Source organism: Cucurbita pepo, chromosome 8 (assembly GCF_057944985.1).
Source record: "Cucurbita pepo subsp. pepo isolate OVF chromosome 8, ASM5794498v1, whole genome shotgun sequence".
Taxonomy (NCBI): Eukaryota; Viridiplantae; Streptophyta; class Magnoliopsida; order Cucurbitales; family Cucurbitaceae; genus Cucurbita; species Cucurbita pepo.
Genome location: NC_141805.1, coordinates 7835998 through 7854314, shown reverse-complemented (window position 1 = coordinate 7854314; position 18317 = coordinate 7835998). Strand labels below are relative to the sequence as shown.

Sequence of the window (18317 nt, the reverse complement as noted above, 5' to 3'; positions counted from 1 at the left end):
GGAATGAAATTGATATGTCAAATTGAGACTTTTACCCTTATAATTTGAATATCATCCTTGTTATTTCTAAGTTTCAAGCACTTGCGATAGATTGCAACTGAGTCATTCAATCAAGTCTTGATCAAGTTCGATTGTGGAGTGACTCAATTTAGAACAAGATTCCAAATCTTGCTTCTAGATCTTTGAGCTTCAAGTATAATCTAATTCTAGCCTTATCTATTTCAAATACTTTGGTCATTAAGTCATGTTTAGGATTAGGTACGATTGTGGGGGTTGGCTAGTATTATGTAGGGTGGTTGGGACATAGCCCTTGATAAAAAAAAATTGTCTCAACTAGTGAAGGTCTACCTAGAATATATATAAGAATATGTTGTCATCCACTTAGGACCCGTGACGTACTAGAGAATACTACTGACGGATCTCCATTGGTGCTCAATAGAGATCATAGGTTTTATTATTTAGAACCTACAATAATGTAGATATAAAAAGCTCACTAGGTAACAATAAGGATGCTTCAGACTCATGTTTAGGAGTAGACACTTATGGAGCATATTAGGGAGACTGCGAAGTTATTAATAAGGTAATCTAACGAAGTTACTAATAAGGTAATCTAACTTTTCATTCCAACCCGTGTTTTTTATGAGGGCACCTTGACCTTGACTTGTATATTGATCTCATAATGGCTTAGATGGACAAAAAAAGAAAAAAAAAAAAAGAAAAAAGTCATCGCTAAGATACACAATATACTATGTTAATTTTTTATAGAATTGTATCAAACTATAAATTAAATCTAATTTAATTGTATCATAAATTGTACACAAAATATGGTATTAAAGTTTAAAATTGGGCTAAATAACAAAAATACTTGTAAATTTTAGTTCCTTTTTAATTTTTAAAATTTTTATTAATACCCCAACATTTTAAAAAAGTTCAAAAATATAATTGACTTTTCAAAAGCTTCATTAATATGAATAATACCCTTATAGTTAGTATAGAGATGAAATGAAAGATGAAAATTGCACAAACTTATCATTGTTCACACTTCTATACAGTTCCAATCTTATTGGTATTTTAGATTAAATTACATATGGCTACATGTTTAGTCATTTCTCTAGTTAGCTCCACAATCAAATAAAAAGGTAAAATATGAATTTTCCTCTAAAAGAAATAATAACCCATGGAACAAACTATTTAATATTATAATACTTCAATACACGACATTATTACCATTTACATGAAAACTGAACCTATTTCCCAAGAAAGGAACTACAAAATTTTCAATTTTCCAAAGTCAAAGCTCTTATTAAATAGAAAATAGTATAAAGAATGAATAAGTTCAAGAAGACCTTGAGAATGCTAAAGCAGCCGTGTGTATACCTGAAACTCAAAACTCGAATTTACTGTCTCATTTAGTCATAGGGATTTTTGAAGTTCTTCAAAAGTCCTGGGACGTCGTATCCCAACATGTCGTCCACAGACTGAATCATTTTTGGTTTCAACTTCTCAAAGCTGTCGAAGTTGAAACCAGACAATGTCTCTTTGAACTGGTCGACGTTCGGGAAATCTCCAGCGGGTAAGTGATATTCCCTTTGTACCTGCGAGTTGATAAAAGTTTTAAGTGTACCATTCTTTGTAAGTTGTTACAAGCATTAGTTCAAAGGAAATACCTTTCCGAATTCATCGGCCAAATTATCGAGCAGTCGCTGTTGGGTTTTGGCTTTGCCCATAATGGTAGGCATCTCCTTCCTAAGATGACTTATAATGTAGGCATGAATTTTAGCAGCTCTTGCACGTTTGACAAATTCATTTATCTGCCAGAAACTGATGTTGTCAGAAACTATTTTCTTGGGGGGAGGGGGCAGAGACTATTCGGTTCTTCAAAGTTGCATATTACACAAACAAGTACCATTTTCAATTAGAATAATATGCGTAGTAGACCATGGGAAACTCACTTTTCGATCACAGGCCTTCTTCGGAATATCCTTCAAATCAGAAAGAAGATCTTCCTGTTCTTTTTCAAAGAGATCTTTCCCAAGCGGACCCGTAGCAGCTTCGTTAACTGGTTGGTCATTAAAGGAGCTGTCACAAGGAAATATGTGAACCAAAGGGAGCATAAGACATCCTGGTCAACATAAGAAGCATATCAAAGTAGTGATCTAGACATGAAGAGCTCATTAGACGGCGATATATGTGTTGGCAAGATACATTATTGTCAATCCTTCCATTAGAAACCACTCAGATTTGAATGAGGCCAAATTATATCACCGCATATGTCAATGTAGGGTGGAAAAAGAAAAAATAAAAACCACTAGTATCATATCAGGCAAGAGGTCGCACCCAATATAAACGCGAACAACCTCAGGTGTATTCAGAACTTTCCCAAGCGACCACATTAATGCTCCATAAACCCTCATCAACTGAAATGCTCAAAAGAGTTTAATTACATTCACTGTGCCCATGTATTTCAGCCGGTGAAATGGTAAAACCAGAGTAAATTATAATAACAATAGTAATAAAAGTAAAGATAATAAGTTACTTGTTGCGTGTCCACTTGGTCTGCCTTATTCAAGACTACTCGAATCTTGTCATCATGCCCACGTAATGATGCTATGACCCGCTTGAATTCATCACTAATATCAAGTTTATGGGGATCAAATAAAAGTAGAATAAGATCGGACTTTGCAGCAAACCACGATGTTACAGCTGTAAACTCATAAGCTCGCTGTGTTCGTTGCTTTTCTCCGGACAAAACTCCAGGAGTATCCACAAACGTAAAATGTTCTAGCAGCTTCATAAAAAAGAACAGTTTAAGGCCGTGAAAAGATTATTCAAATAAATATTCATGCAGTAACAGAATATATTCTTACAGGATGTGGCATTTGTGAACACTCAAATTTTGATAGAAAAGAAGTTCCAAATGTTGTGAGCCCATTAAATGGCATGTCTGCTTGGACGGCAACTGTATTTCCAGGAATGCTTCTTTCATCAGGTCCAGACTAAAAAGGAGACAATAACAAAGAATTAGGTTTGAAGCACCAAAATCATTTATTCTTTAGAAGATTATGAATTGAAAAAAAATAAAGAGAAAGCATGAATAAAGTACTTAAAATGGAATTTGGTTTTTCCCCCTTCTAAGAAACAAAGGACACATAACTTTGCATAAAAAGTGTGAATACAATTGAAGTAACAGCAATACGTTCTACAGATTGGAATCTGAAAAAAATAGATTGCGGAGCTGACTGAAATTACTAGCCTGGCTGACTATATGAAAATACAAGATTTTATTTCCTCGATCATCCCAGTCAAGCCAACATATACCCCCTCAGGGGAAGAGCCTATTTGTAAAAGCACTTACCATAACAACAACAAATCTGTCAGTTGTAGGTTCTGGTCCAATATGGGCTCCTGTTAAAAGTGGAAAAATGAGCGACAATGTTAAAACAAGATCAGACGTATTGAAATCTCACGTTTTCTCTCTCCCCCACTCCCCTTCTCTATCTCTCAAACACAAGAACTTTGTCTCCTTTTAAAAAAAGTAGGGGGAAAAATTGGTGTGGGTGGGGTGAGGGGAAGAGGGAGCTATAGATCAGCCCATCCCTCTCTCTCTCATTCATGGAACCTCATACCTAGGACAACTACTTTAGGGAAAGTACTTTAGAACTGTCAGCATAAAAAATACAATCTCTCACCTGGATAACTGCTTCTCAGCATATGCTTGATAAACGTCGTTTTGCCAGTCGAGTATTGACCCAAAAGCATAACCATTGGTTTAGCATCAAAGTCACTATTTGTCTGAGTCATAGGGCAGGCTAACATAATTATTAAACCACATTGTAAACCATGGTCCACCATACCATGAATATTAAATAAAAAATATACATATAGTTTTAAGAGAGAGAGTCTCTATGACACATGTAATGAAATATAAAATTAAGATGCAAAAGCATACATTATACTCACCAGTAATGGAGAAACAAAATCATTAAACCGATAAGTAACTTCTAAGGGCTTCAGCTTCTGAATGTACAGTCTCTTCAAACCATCAATGATTGATGTAACGGAAGAAAGAGGTACCTGAAACAGCATTTTGGAGAGGGAGTCATAAGACCAGAGACCAAGGCGAGAATGACTGCAGTAAACAACTGCTACATATATGATAACATGATAAACATAAAACAAATGAAATGTTCATGATAACAAACTTTTTTAGATGACTTCGCTGAAAACCAATTAGCTAAAGCAGGGGACTGCCATTTAGAAGTACCTGCATAGTCATCATCAATTGGCAAGTTAAAAAGGGATAGTAAAGGCATAAAGCAGCCTCCTTTCATTACTTGAAAAGATATAGGTACTACCGTTTGTCTCGTGGTCATTTGATTTCTGTTTACGGGCTCTCTTCTGTTTGATAGAAAAATGAAAAAGTTAGAACTTTCAACAGGATTACAAAAGGTGTGCCTTCCTACTCCTCAGTCCTAAGGTCAGAACAAGCCCCACCCAACCAAAACTCAAAATTTGATTGACCCAACCTGTCCCAGTCTATCTATTTATTGGATAGGATACAGATGAATCTATTATAGCGCTACTTTTAAGGAGTTAAACAAGTGAGAAAGAAACATAGGCCACAACTTAATTGGAGTCAATTTTTCGTGAAAAAAAAAAATGTTGTAGTGGTTGCATAACAGAATGCTATGAATGAGGGGGCTACGAGTCACCAAGCAGACTATTTTGAGGGGTGACTGGGTGAGGAGCCGCCAACAAGGTACTCTTTGCATGGATGATATTATTACAAAGGTAAACTAGTCCTACCTATGGACATTCCATTATTGTCATTAAAATTTCATTCCTCATTAACACTGGGATATGGAGGTGGGCCATGACGCGTTTTACAGACTTATCAGAGGTTGGCAAAAGAAGTATATTGCAAAGGAATGCACAAAGAAATTTGTTTAAGAGCGGGCAAGTTGTTTGCAAATAAACTGAGTTATTAGCCTTGGCTCTAGCGGGTTCGCTTCAACCTTCACTAATTCCATCTTCAGAAGGCATTTCGATAAATTTTTTGAGTTGAAGGTTAACCCGAGTCTGAAAGGAATGATTCAACTTTGGTTGTAGGGGATTGTTGGTTAAAGTTCATTCACTCATCTTAATGCAACATCCTTTTACAACTATTATTTGAACAACAAGCTTAAAATGTGTCTCATTTTCGAAAAATGGCCCTCTTAGTGAAAGAAAGTCCTGTACCTCATTGCCATGTACCTTTTCTTTTTTTACTTTTGAACAAAGAATTTGAGAAGTATTCTCCAAAAAAATCCTAATATAGCTTTTCTTTCCTTTGGTTTAGTTGTTCTCCATGCAAATACTAAAGATGTGTCAATACATGATGATAAGGGCAAATCCTCAAATGGCTGGTCACTAATACATTTCAAAGGAAACCTCTCAAATTTGAGGGGGTTGAGTGGCTCTTTCTTACTTGAGAAGATTAGATGGTTTTTCCATTCTGAGAATAAGGATGTATGGACTTGGTATTTGAAGTACGTTTCTTTTTGTCGCCCCTGGCTAAGGGCCTAGACACTCATTTGGGCTTGCTGCCTAGTTGGTGTGCAAGGGAGAGGATGCATAAACACAGGCCATCCCTTTTGTGGTTATCTTATCTTCAACTATTTGGCAGAAGCTTAGGTTTTTTTTTGGTTGCCCTTCTTTCAACCCTGGCACCTTAGGAAATTTCTGATTTCCTTAAATGAAGTCTTGATTTGTTGCCCTTAAAAATAAAGCAAAGTGTTGTAGTTTACGTTTTAAGTGTTTTTGGAGCACATGGCTAGTAAAGGAATGGAAAATTTTTCAAGGGAGTAAAATCTCTAGATGTTTCAATAGTGGTTGAATGTGCTATGTCACGGTCATGCTCGTCCCGGGCATGTTGCTTATGGCCACATGCCCATGCCATGCCATGCCATGCCAAACCCTTTTACTTGCTTTCATGTTGTATTACTTTCTTATTACATTTTCTTGTTGTATAACTATTCGGCGAAACCATGTCTACTCCGGTTAGACATGAATCATCTCAAAATATATTATGGGGGACCAACTAGTCATCAAACCTCCCCCACCAAGTATTGTAATTGCTCTTGCCTACATGTTTTCAATGCAATTGACTTTCACGATGCTTTCTTTCAATTTGTTTTCAATGATTTTCCTCTCCCATGTTTTCTAAAACAATTTTTCTCAAAACGTGACTCGAAACTCGACCTATGTCTGATTTGTCCACGAAATATGATTTTTATACGGTTGACTTGTTCACCAGGTTAGAACAAGTGCCGTACAATTGACGTCCCGTTGCCGAAAAGAATGCGATTGTGACAAGTGGTATCAGAGTTGCGTTAGCTCCTAGTCCTATTAAAGAATGAAACGATGTCGGCGACTAAACAATCGCTAAGTCACAAGTTTAGATTCTCACGAGATTGAACATGAGATGTTATTCTTAAAAGAAGAACCCGACACAGTCGGCTTCCTAGAGGAACAAGTTGCGAACTGAATGAAAGAGTCGGTGGAATTGACGCTATGAACACTTGCCTGGATGGGTTGGCAATCAAAGAATTGATATTTAGGGTTGACTCTCTAGAAAAAAGGGCTACACAACCGAGTAGCTTAGAACGCGAAGGTAGCTCTGAGAGCTCTGTCACATACATGGAAGGAACATGTCGAAATGCTAGATAGCTCACAAAAAACCGTTGAAGCTTTTCAACGAGTTGCCTAAAGATCTCAGGGCAACAATAGACGCCACGAAGGCTGAGATAGGCAAAATGAATACCTAAGTAAGCTTGATCGTGTGGGCCATAGGAAATCAAACCTCAGGTCAAGCTTAGGTTGGGCTCAACAAACTAAAGATCCTGGAGCCCAAGGCCTTCAAAGGGAATCGGGATGCAAAATAACTTGAAAATTTCATCTTCAACGTTGAACAATACTTCAAAGCCACAGGGATCTGTTCAGAAAAACTTAAAGTTACCCTGGTCACACCGTTCACAATGCATGTCGCAGACGATGCAAAACTATGGTGGCGTTCGAAGTTGAATGACATTCAAAATGGTTCGTGCACCACGAGTTTATGGGAAGACCTCAAGAGAGAGTTGAGGACCCAATTCTTCCCTGAGATGTAGAATTCATAGCAAGGCGCAAAATGCGACAATTGAAACACACCGAAGGAATTAGGGACTATGTCAAGCAATTCTCAACTTTGATGCTAGACATTAAAGATATGTCTAAGAATGACAAAGTATTATGGTTTGTCAAAGGATTGCTACCCTTTGGCAAGAACAAAGTTATGTGAACAAAAGGTTCAAGATCTTGCCGCCGTGCGGGTTACTGCAGTGAGACTCTTAGACTTCGAGGGCGAAGCCAATTTCTAAAGAAGGAATACACCACCCCAAACTCTAGGAACAAACCCTATAGGCCAATGAGTTTGAGGAATGAAGGCCCCAATTGACCTGGAGGAAACGATAGACCGAATGAGGGAACTATCCAGCGATGCCTTTGCAATGTCGATTATGTAAGGCCCTCACCAGCTTTCCTATTGCCCCTGTTGAGAGCCTTTTGTGTGCTTCAAGTCTCAATACAAGGAGGTAATGACCAAGAAGCCGAACCAGCGGCAGAGAAAGAAGAAGATCATGACACTCTCAATATGAGAGCGCTAAAGTTTCTATAGGCCATCCAAAAGAAGGTCGATCCGAAAGAAGTGTTTGAGAAAGGGCTGATGTTCGTTGACGAAACGATAAACTCACGACCTAGCAAAAGCACCTTTGTAGACTCGGGCGTGACCCACAACTTTATCGTTGACTATGAAGCTCGCAGATTGGAACTCAGAGAACGACCCCAGGAAAATGTATGCTGTTAATTCAGAAGTCTTTCCTATTGTTAGAGCCTCCAGTCTCTTTGAAATTGGGGACTTGGTTAGGAGAAATGGATTGGGTCGTGGTCAACCTGGACGACTTTGATGTGGTACTTAGGATGGATTGCCTTCTTGACACAAAGTCATACCAATGTCGTTGGCGAAGTGCATAGTGATTACCAATTGCAATCCTACCGTAATCCTTGCAAGAATCAAACAGTCGGGCAACAATGATTTTCGCCTTGCAATTAAAGAGAGGGCTCGCCTGGGAAGAGCCCACATTTATGGTCATATCTTTGGTGGAAGATGTAATCACCATTGATCCCATCCCAAGCGAAATCAGAGATGTCCTACCTAGTTATGCTGATATAATGTCAAAAAGCTTACCAAAGACATTACCCCCTCAACGGGGCATAGACCACGAAATTCCGCTCCTACCTAGAGTCAAACCCCAGTGAAAAATGCATATCGGATGGCCCCACCAGAGTTAGCCGAATTGAAGAAGCAGGTTAGACGAGTTATTGGTTGCAGGGTTCATTCATCCCGCAAAAGCACCCTATGGGGTCCTAGTGTTTTTTTAGAAGAAGAATGGTAGAACTTTACATCTGTGCATTGATTACGAGGCCCTAAACAAGGTGACAGTGCACACAAGTACCCATTGCCAATTATATCCAATTTGTTCGACAACCTCCATGGGGCCAAAAACTTCATGAAGCTGGATTAACATTCGGGATATTACCAAGTGCGTATTCTTGAGGGAGATGAGCCCAAGAAAACTTGTGTAACAAGATATGGAGCATCTGAGTTTCTGGTGATGCCCTTTGGCCTGACAAATACCTCAGTTATGTTTTGTACCCTAATGAATCAGCTTTTCTATGAATACTTGGACCAATTCGTCGTAGTATACCTCGACAATATCAGCTTTTCAAAGACAAGGAGCAGGCAAATAAACATAGATAGCGACAAGATAAAAGCTATCCAAGAGTGGAAAGTCCCCACTTCGGTAACTGTTGTGCAATCCTTCTTAGTGTTGGAAAATTATTATGGACAGTTCGTCGAAGGGTTTTCATGACGAGCCATCCCATTAACAGAACTGCTGAAAAAAGACCATCCTTGGTTGTGGCAGATGAATGCCTAAAGGCATTCGAAGACTCAAAGGCAACCATGACGAGGGACCCTTTCCTCGACTTGGTTGACGTTTCAAAACCTTTCAAAATAGAAACAGACAGCATCTGACTTTGCCCTTGGTGTGTCCTCAACTAGGAGGGCCTCCCCATTGCCTACTTAAGCCAGAAGCTCAATATCAAAGAGAGAGAGGAGGTACACAGTATCTTAAAAAAAATGTTAGTTGTTGTTCATTCTCTCGGAGTTCGGAGACAACGTCTATTGGGATCCCACTTCGTAGTGAGAACGGACAACAATGTCATTTGCCACTTCTTTGACCAACCAAAATTGACATCAAAGCAAGCTCGTTGGCAAGGATCGTTAGCATAATTCAACTTCAAATTCAAGCATAAAGCGGGAAAGAGCAACCAAGCTTCCAATGTTCTGAGTCGAAAGAGTGAACATGCGGTCCTATGCATGTTAGCCCATATTCATTCTAGTAAGATCGATGGGTCAATGTATGTCCCAAGAGAGGGAGAGCTACGCAAGAAACTTATCCAAGAATGTCACGATACCTTATGGGTCGGTCATCGAGGATGACAACAAACGTATGCCTTAGGAAACAATGGTACTTCTGGCCAAATATGCGGGATTGACATAATGCAATATACGAAGACATGCATCATTTGCCAACAAGACAAAGTTGAAAAGGCTAAGGTCTCAAGACTTCTCGAACCCTTGTCAGTGCCGACAAGACCTTGAAAAAGAATGTCACTAGACTTCATCACACATCTCCCGAAGGTTGGCGAACATGAAGTCATCTTGGTCATCATCGACCGATTCTCAAAGTATCCTACATCCGTACCCACAACCAAGATACGCTCGACCGAATTGACAACCCAACTGTTCTTTAAAAATGTCGTAAAGTTGTGGGCCATTCCATCGAGCATCGTCAGTGACAAAGTGACAAGTTTATCAGGACATTCTGCATAGAGTTATTCACATTCTTGAGAACAACTTTCAATATCTCTCGAGTTATCACCCCTAGACAGATGGACAGAGTGAACGATTCAACTGTTTGCTGGAAGAATACTTGCGAAATGAATACTTGCGACATTTCGTTGAGGCTCGCCAGAAAATTGGTTACTTTAGATGTGGCCCAATTCTGCTTTAATTGCCAAAGGAGTTCAGAAATTGGGAGGAGCCCCTTTAAAATTGTGAATCCCTGCCCTATATCATTGACACCGAAACTTTACAAGAGAATGGAAACAGACAACAGACATAGCTCAAGCTTACTTAAGAAAAACTTCCAAACATATGAAGAAATGGGCAGACATGAAGCGTCATCCCCTCCAATTCTGCTTTGAAATTGTGAATTCTGCTTTAATTGCTAAAGGAGTTCATAAATTGGGAAGAGCCCGTTTGAAATTGTGAATCCCCTCCAATTCCAAGTAGGACACCAAGTCCACATCAAACTGAGTCCAGAGTAGGAAGGACCAAAGACTTGTCAGAAAATATGAAGGTCCATTTCAAAATTCTTAAGAAAATTGAGGCTACATTTTATAGGTTGGTATTGCCCACATGAATGAAAATTCATCTAGTAATCCAGGTAAGTAACTTGAAACCTTACTCCCTTGATCCAAACAATGGCAGTCGCAATGTTGTCGCCAGACCTGCCTAAAACAAAAAGACGTCAGGGAAGTTGAAAGGATCCTGACCGACAAAGATAGGTAAGTTGAAAGACTTGTACGTAGGGTTCGAGAATTCCTCGTCAATGGAAGAATCTACCTACAGAAGAAATAAGTTGGGAACGCGCCGAAGACATGGACTCCGCCGCGGTCCATATTGCAGATTTTGAACATAGTCGATATCAACCAATGAGGTGGGGGAGGATGTCACGGTCATACTTATCTAGGGCGTGTTACCTGTGGACACATGTTCATGTCATGCCAAACCCTTTTACTTGCTTTCACATTGTATTACTTTTTTGCTACATTTTCTGTTGTATGATTGTTTGGCGAAATCATGTCTTCTCCTGCTAGACATGAATCGCCTCAAAATGTACTATAAGAAGACCCAGTAGTTATTAAACCTCCCTGACCAAGTATTGTGACCGCTCTTGCCTACATGTTTCAATACAATTGACTTTCACAATGCTTTCTTTCAACTTGTTTTCAATGATTTCCTCGCCCACGTTTTTCTCTCAAAATGTGGCTCAAGGCTTGACCATATGTCTAAATTGTACACAAAATACAGTTTTTATACGGCTGACTTGTCCAGTGAGTTAGGACAAGTGCTGCACAATCGTCGTCCCATTGCTGAAATAAGTGCGATTGTGGCATTATGCATACCCCCTTCCTCCCCCCCCCCCCCCCCCCCCCCCCCCCGCCAAAAAGAAAATAAAAAAGAAATGAAGTAATATGGATAAAAATTTATATTCTAATATAATGTTAATAAGTACTAATTATAAAATTAGTTCTTTTAATAATTCACTTTTGTTACCAAAAAAAAAAGAAAAAACAATTTATTTAGACTACAGCAGAAGCATACTCACAGCTAATATGACATCTAGTTCTTCCATTTTAGGAAGACTCAGACTCATTAATTCATCTGCAATACATATGAGCAATTACTTCAAATCAAGAGACTGAAATTGCAGGAAAAAAGCTTAGTAAATTGAATAGCATGAAAAGTTACCAACAATTTGAAAATTTTGCAAGCGTTGCCTCAATAGGTAATGACTGGCACAAGGTATAGAAGATTGAAAAACATGCAGTCGCGCTAGAAAACTAACCTTGGCTGCAAGAAGTCAATGCATCATGAGTTACTTCCCCTTTAGATTGCGCCAAAGAAACAAGCTAAGCACAATAGAAACGTATGCTTTAGAATATAAGTTGACATTTTCAATCTACAAACTCAAAATTCTAACTAAAAAACCTGCATTGCAGTAATAAACTCGGTGAACCCAAGATATCCTAGCCGCTTGGAATCTGCAATTGCCCACACCTTTGAACAAAATATTTTAAGGAAATCATGGTCACAAAAAAGAAAATTGAGAAGTGAAGACGATCATGATCGTCACATTAAATGAAAATTTTCACGCAACTTTTTCAGAACAACGAGTTATGGTTAGAGCTATATAACACGAAAGTAACCAGAAATTTCGAAATATAATTCAACTTTGTTTACACTTCAGTAAGATTCCATAAATTATTAACGAGCAATAGCGAAAGAAAACACCGAAAAACTACAGAAGACAAAGAAATAGAGAAAAACAGAAACGGAAGGCGAACCTGCTTGAGATCTTGCCGAGACAAGCTAGACATGGAAAAGAACTTAATAGCATCATTCCCTGTGATACGGCCGTCTCCATCTGAAATTAAACAGCGCAGGAATCGAAGATTGAGTCACAACAGAAACAGCTCAACGGAAAAACGAATAAAGAAATATAGAAGTTGAAAGAAGAAGAAATACCAGAATCGGCGTAATCAAACCATTCCTGATAGATCTTCTGCTGCTCTCGGGAGCAGGAAGCGATAGGATTGGGAACTTCCATGAAGAGAAACAAGAAAACAACGGTTAGCTGCCGTGAATTGGTTCCTCCTCCGGTTGATCTCGTTACAGTTCCAGGCGAACTCCGAGATCATGGAAAAAAGAAGCAATAGGTTGAAGGTGAATGGAATGCAAAACGCAGAAGAATTGGTTCCGTCGTTATCTTCCCTTCAGTTCGTCCGTCGCGTGAGAATGAGAGAGAGAGAGAGAAGGGAGAAAGAAGTGGAACGGAAGCGGAGAGAGAAAGAGCGAGGGAAACGGGGTACGGAGGAGATTTTGTTTTGGTCTTCTTTCTTCGGTAACGTTTCATGCCGATGAAGGTGTAAATGTTAATGATGACAAGAAACGATGTCGTATTCTGAAAATCCATTTTGGGTCCATGCTTTCATTTTCAATAAAAATTTAGATTTCTATGTACTCTTTACATATTTATACCAAAATTAAAGCTTAAAATAACTTCTCCCATCAAAATTATTTGTCTGCTTTATATAACCAATTTTACATAATTAACTTTTTTAAAAATATATATTTACTAAATTATTTACGTTCGCACATGTGAAGTATATTATATACAATGAAATGAATTTGTCCAATGTTAGTTTATTGTTCCTCTTCAAATTTTGTCAACATATTCAATTTGTCTTTTCTTACTCCAATATTATTATTATTATTATTTAACCAATTTCAATAACATTTTGTGTCACTCGAGTAAAAGAAGAGTACATGAATGAACCAAGACCGTATTCAAATAAGAATAATTCTAAAGATAAAATGGCTAAGAAAAGCTTACAAGAATTAAAAGTCAGTACCTATACAAACGAGGTATACCTTCCTTTTCGGTAGTTCAATCATAAAAACTTTGTTAAGTATGTTTTGCTTGGAGCAATTCTTTGTTGGATAACCTCCTCGAAAATTTCTTATGATGCATGTGATTTTGTGCTAGAAGGAATCTGTGTTGGTTTGTGAGGATAGTTTTCACTTTTAGAAGAGAGGAGTAAGTAACACGAGCATGTCGTACGGATGCAAGGGAACTTCAAACTAACAATAAGAACTAAATTTAAGACTCAAAGTAGAATAAGACTCAAAGTAAAAGTGTAACGAATCAGAATATAAAATTAAGAAAAAAAGAAAAAAAGACAATCGAAATTTAACTCGAGAAGTGAAAGCGCCACGCAACCAGGACATTGCGTTCGTTAAGGTGTTGTGACGGAGCCACCATACCGAGGAGACCACGTGAGAGCGTGGGGACGAAATAAAAGAAGAATACCTCGAGTTTGTACAATAGTTTGAGACTTTCGAGGATGAAAGTTATTTTTAGGGGTATGTAATGTAACGAATCGGAATTACGAAAAAAAAAAAAAAAAAAAAACTCAATCGCCTGGAATTCCGCAACCCGCGAGGAATCGTGTTCCCCAACCTCTCACTACACTCCCTCGACCTTCAACCATCACCACACGAACGTTAGAAACCTCCCCAAGCCCCTTAGACCAACTGCAACGAAGAAGAGAGTGAGAAGTCGAGAGAGAAAAAAAAATATCGAGAACGTCGGCGAAAACCGAAAATGAAACCCACGGCCTTAAATCGTCAGATCCGATGTCAAAACGTTAGAAACACTTCGTCTAAGAGAAGGACAACGTTGTTGCCATCGTCGTGAGATAGGAGATCGAAATCGAGTTTCAAAAATCTCGAAAATCCGTCATCATAGGCACCTACAAGCCACAAAAGTTCATAGAAGAGAAGAGGAGAGGTCCATAGAGAGATGGGGAGAGAAAAAAAAAAGAAGAAGAAGAAGAAGAAAGACTTCGGAAACGTCGCAGGGAGGAGAGAGAAAACCGCCAAAAAATTGAGCACGAAATCGAGCGAATAAAAAAGGATCCGTAGTGATTATATATTCATGAATACAACTTGTTTGAGTGTACAACTTTTTAAAGGTTAACAAGTAAAAATAAATAAATTTTCTATTATTAAAGCTTATGATTCATAGTGGAAGGTAACTTATTAATTCATAAGAACATTATTATTTGATATCTTGGATATATTAAATAAAGAAGAGAAGTATGTGTATAAATTTTATGTATCCAACATATGTTATGCTTTTGATGATATCGATCATATTATATAACTAAACCATTTAATTGGAGGATTTCTATATTTTATTTTAGATAATCACTTATAAGTATTTCACTTATTTATTTTTTAATGTAACGGCTAAAGATGCTAATTTGTGTTAAATAAAAATGCTTAAATTTCCGTAAAGCTTATTGAGAGCTCGAATAGCGTTTTGTGATTCAGACTTCCTTATACCTTCCTTTCTTCACGAACGTAGTCCAATTCGAGTGTAATACCAATTTTGAAGCTTAATTGTAAGCGTGGAGAGAGTACATAGAGTTTGAAGCTTTTGAAGGTTTGTGTAGAGAAGATGGAAATCTTCTTGTTCATTACTTGTTTACAGCTGAAGCAACCAAGTAAAACAGCCAAATAACATTTGAATTCCACCTCTCATGGTCTCTCACTTGCCAATTCCACCTATATCCCAATGTTTTTGGGATAACTTATAACGCACGCTATTCATGATACATACATAGGCCTACAGTGAACACGAACATAATCATAGCTTGAATAAGTCATAAATACCTTAATATCATATAAATAAGTCTGGAGAATGGTATGATCCTTTTTTAATTTCATAGTCTTGCTCATTAGGGCCAATATGGTACCTAAATCATTGATAGAGCCCAAAACTTAGTCCAATGGTCATGAGATTATACGAGTCTCTTAAGATTTATAGTTTGAGATCTTAATATAAAGTTTTAGGTTGATTGGAGGTCATTAAGGTCATAAACACAAGGGAAAGTACTTTAGGGGTATTATGGTCATTTTATACCGCTCTTCTAGCTACTTTTTCATACCTAGAGATTACAACATTCCATATATACTTTCAAATGTCCTAGTATGCTCAGTATTAAAATTTCATGAACACTACAGTTCATTTAGTGGGTTCTTATAGCTTACTTGATTCCCAAACAAACCTCGATTTTGGCCCTTAACTCACAGTTCTTGGTCTATTTCTTCCGTATTCCTTTAGTTCTTACTTAACTTAGGTTTCTATTCATTTTCAAGTTGTTCTTACAAATATTTTTTTTTTTATGAAAAATCTACCTTGACTACTTATCTCTTAGTTGGTATTTAGGGCTTGAGTTCTTGAAGTTCCATATCCAAATTACTCCAATTTTTTTTTTTTTTTGCGGACTCTTTGAAAAGTCTAGTTTCTGGAACCATCAAGAATTTCATGAGAATTGATCTGGAACGGGGTTAATTTTGAGTAAATAATTAAGAAGGGCTATGTGAGTTGTTCAGTTGAACCATCCACGTCGTTGTCTTATTCCTCGAAAAGGAAGAAGATGCATGTGCTGCTTCTCTATGCTATTTGAAAATGAAGCTCTATAGCTTTATATAACGGTCCTTTTGCCTTGATTACTTCATAAATCTTGTAGATGGGTACATTGACATTGACTGTAACTCGAGTTATAAACCTTCAAAGTCGATGGAAAATCTAAATTCTTGCTAGAGTAAACCTACTCATGTAGGCTTGGATTGCAATTTGGATAAACCCAACAGCAAGAGACCCAAAAAGTAAACTCCAATTACTCATAATTTAGGAGGTCCTATCCCAAATCTCCTATTTATAATGGTGGCACTCACCAACATTAAACACTCTAAAAACAAATTTTTTAACGTAACCGGTTGGTTTACTAACTTACCAACCTCCAAACTCAATCGCAGCCATTAGACCTAAAGTCCCTCATGTCTATTGGCGATGATTCAAATTTAGGGCAACCTAAATAATTAGATCTCTACGAATCTAAACTTTTATTTAGCACGTCTATAACTTAGAGATTGAAAATATTATAGATTTTAAGGTCATTTTAGTAATTTGCTATTTTTTAATATATTTCTTTCTAAGTTTATACAACTCATTTAAACTTTATATGTATCAACTTTAGCCTCACTTCATCCAACCTTAAGTTGATGAGCAAACACCCCTAAGATATTTGCTTCTCAAGAAGAGAATAAAATAAAATTAGAAGAATGATAAATAATAAAATATTGGGTGAAATGAATATCTAATCTATTTAAATTTTTAAAAATTTACATATCTATTAAATATAAAATAGGGTCATAAGATTTTCAATTAAAAAAATGTATTAAATACAAAATTAAAATATATTTAGGTTTTGGTGGCATTTCATGAACAATCCCACCTTCTCCATGACATGAATTAGGAGCATTGCCACTTATTCTATGGTTTTCCATTCTATTTATTCTATGGTTTTCCATTCTATTTATTCTATGGTTTTCCATTCTATTTGTACCAATCTTCCATTTCCCCTGATGGTAATCGTAAAAAACAAATATGTCCTCATTCCTATTCCTATTCATCGTCAAATTTAAACACCCATTAGACTAAGTTAGCTAATTTAGGGAACGATCATAAAAAAACATGCTTAAAGTAACATCAAGAGACCACGTGTGTAAGAGAGAAGGAAACAATAAAGAAAAAGGAAATAGTTCTCCAAATAAATCATTGCTTTTCATTTTCCATAATCTTATCTGTAATTTCTCTTTCTCTCTGTCGCCGGCACAGTGAAGTAAACAAAAAAAATAAAAATAAAAACAAATAATAAAATATTGAATTCTTGATGGGCATCATCATCGCCACCACTCACCGCCGCCGTCGGTGGTTCAGAGGCACAAAGCGGTGCGTCGAAGATCATCGGCGCCAAAATCTAGATGATCAGACGGTTGAATGTTAAGATCGAACGGCAGGGGAGATTTCCGACGAATCATGGGCGAGGAATCGATGTCGCCGTCATCGATGACCGAGGACGACGAATCGCAGTCGCTATGACAATCCTCAGGGACGACGGGCGGCGTGCGTGGGTATCGACGAGAGGCGGAAGTGGCAGCCGCCGAAGAGGGTGGTCGGGGACCACTGAAGGACTCAACAGTGGAGCTGAGGGTGCTGGAAGTGGGTCTGTGAGGGTTAGTAAGGAATCGGCGATCAGGGCAAGGAGGAGGGTAGTCGAAAAAGGAGGTGGGAGTGGGAAGGGGGAAATTGATTTTAGCTTTGGGGCCGCGGAGGGATATGGCGGCGTTGTCGTAAGCACGGGCGGCATCCTCAGCGGAATCGAAGGTGCCCAACCAAACTCTGGTCTTCTTCAATGGGTCTCTAATCTCCGCCGCGAATCTCCCCCATGGCCTTCGGCGAACTCCTCTGTATCTCCGTTCCGACCCGGTTATTGGTACCACACGCACCGCCGTGTCCGCCGCCGCTCTCCCTCTCCTCATCACTACGACGAAGATGAAGGGCTGAAGATGTAATCGAAAAGGAAAAATTGGAGAGACTATTTGTTGTGCTCTAGGATTTCAGAAATGACAGAGCCGAAATGATGAGAGAGAGAGATAAAGGGGTCGCGTCCGTGAGGACAAAAAACTGGAAGCCACCATCTCCACCTTCTCAGCTTCTTCACCAAAATTAAAATATTTTTTCATATTTTAAATTCTCAATTTTATATTACGTATTCACACTCCGCGTTTGAAATCAAATTACTAATATACCCTGCTCGCACATGTTTGCCACTCTCATTTCCTTGCCCTTACCATTGTATCTTTCAAAAAAATAAATAAATTTTATTATTTTATTTCTAATTTAATATTATTTAGTATATAATAAAAGAAATTTAAGATTATCAGTGTCATCTTAAACAATACGTGATTTACGTAC

General features: G+C 38.0%; 2 protein-coding genes across 3 annotated transcripts; both read right to left on the bottom strand.

Annotated features, from left to right (window-relative positions):
* Positions 1-1130: 1130 nt before the first annotated feature.
* On the bottom strand, positions 1131-12836 carry LOC111784203 (EH domain-containing protein 1). 2 transcript variants are annotated; one of them, XM_087126270.1, is made up of 16 exons: positions 12455-12836; positions 12274-12353; positions 11918-11986; positions 11781-11838; positions 11025-11044; positions 7834-7933; positions 4203-4234; positions 3961-4074; positions 3690-3792; positions 3356-3405; positions 2868-2996; positions 2537-2788; positions 2338-2417; positions 1953-2079; positions 1668-1811; positions 1131-1595 (listed from the first exon to the last, which is right to left on the bottom strand). In XM_087126270.1, exons 1-16 carry the CDS (start codon positions 12534-12536, stop codon positions 1410-1412), a joined length of 1626 nt encoding a protein of 541 aa, XP_086982396.1. In that variant the 5' UTR covers positions 12537-12836; the 3' UTR covers positions 1131-1409. The 2 variants fall into 2 exon arrangements, with proteins under 2 accessions (XP_086982396.1, XP_023520754.1); XM_023664986.2 differs by lacking the exons at positions 7834-7933; positions 11025-11044 and adding exons at positions 4356-4398; positions 11535-11590 and having other exon boundaries at positions 4203-4264; positions 11775-11838; positions 12455-12835.
* Positions 12837-17087: 4251 nt separating this feature from the next.
* Positions 17088-18073, bottom strand: LOC111784213 (ethylene-responsive transcription factor 3-like). Its single transcript, XM_023664994.2, has one exon. The coding sequence runs from the start codon at positions 17879-17881 to the stop codon at positions 17276-17278; it is 606 nt and encodes a 201-aa protein (XP_023520762.2). The 5' UTR covers positions 17882-18073; the 3' UTR covers positions 17088-17275.
* Between the last annotated feature and the right edge of the window lie 244 nt (positions 18074-18317).

Excerpts from the sequence above, each read along its gene's own strand:
- LOC111784203 (XM_023664986.2), bottom strand. The coding sequence starts at position 12,536 with ATGGAAGTTCCCAATCCTATCGCTTCCTGCTCCCGAGAGCAGCAGAAG. Across the intron at positions 11,987-12,273 it reads CTCGGCAAGATCTCAAGCAG|GTGTGGGCAATTGCAGATTC; the intron begins GTTCGCCTTCCG and ends TTTTGTTCAAAG. Across the intron at positions 4,075-4,202 it reads CAGCGAAGTCATCTAAAAAA|GTACCTCTTTCTTCCGTTAC; the intron begins GTTTGTTATCAT and ends ATGCTGTTTCAG.
- LOC111784213 (XM_023664994.2), bottom strand. The coding sequence starts at position 17,881 with ATGAGGAGAGGGAGAGCGGCGGCGGACACGGCGGTGCGTGTGGTACCA.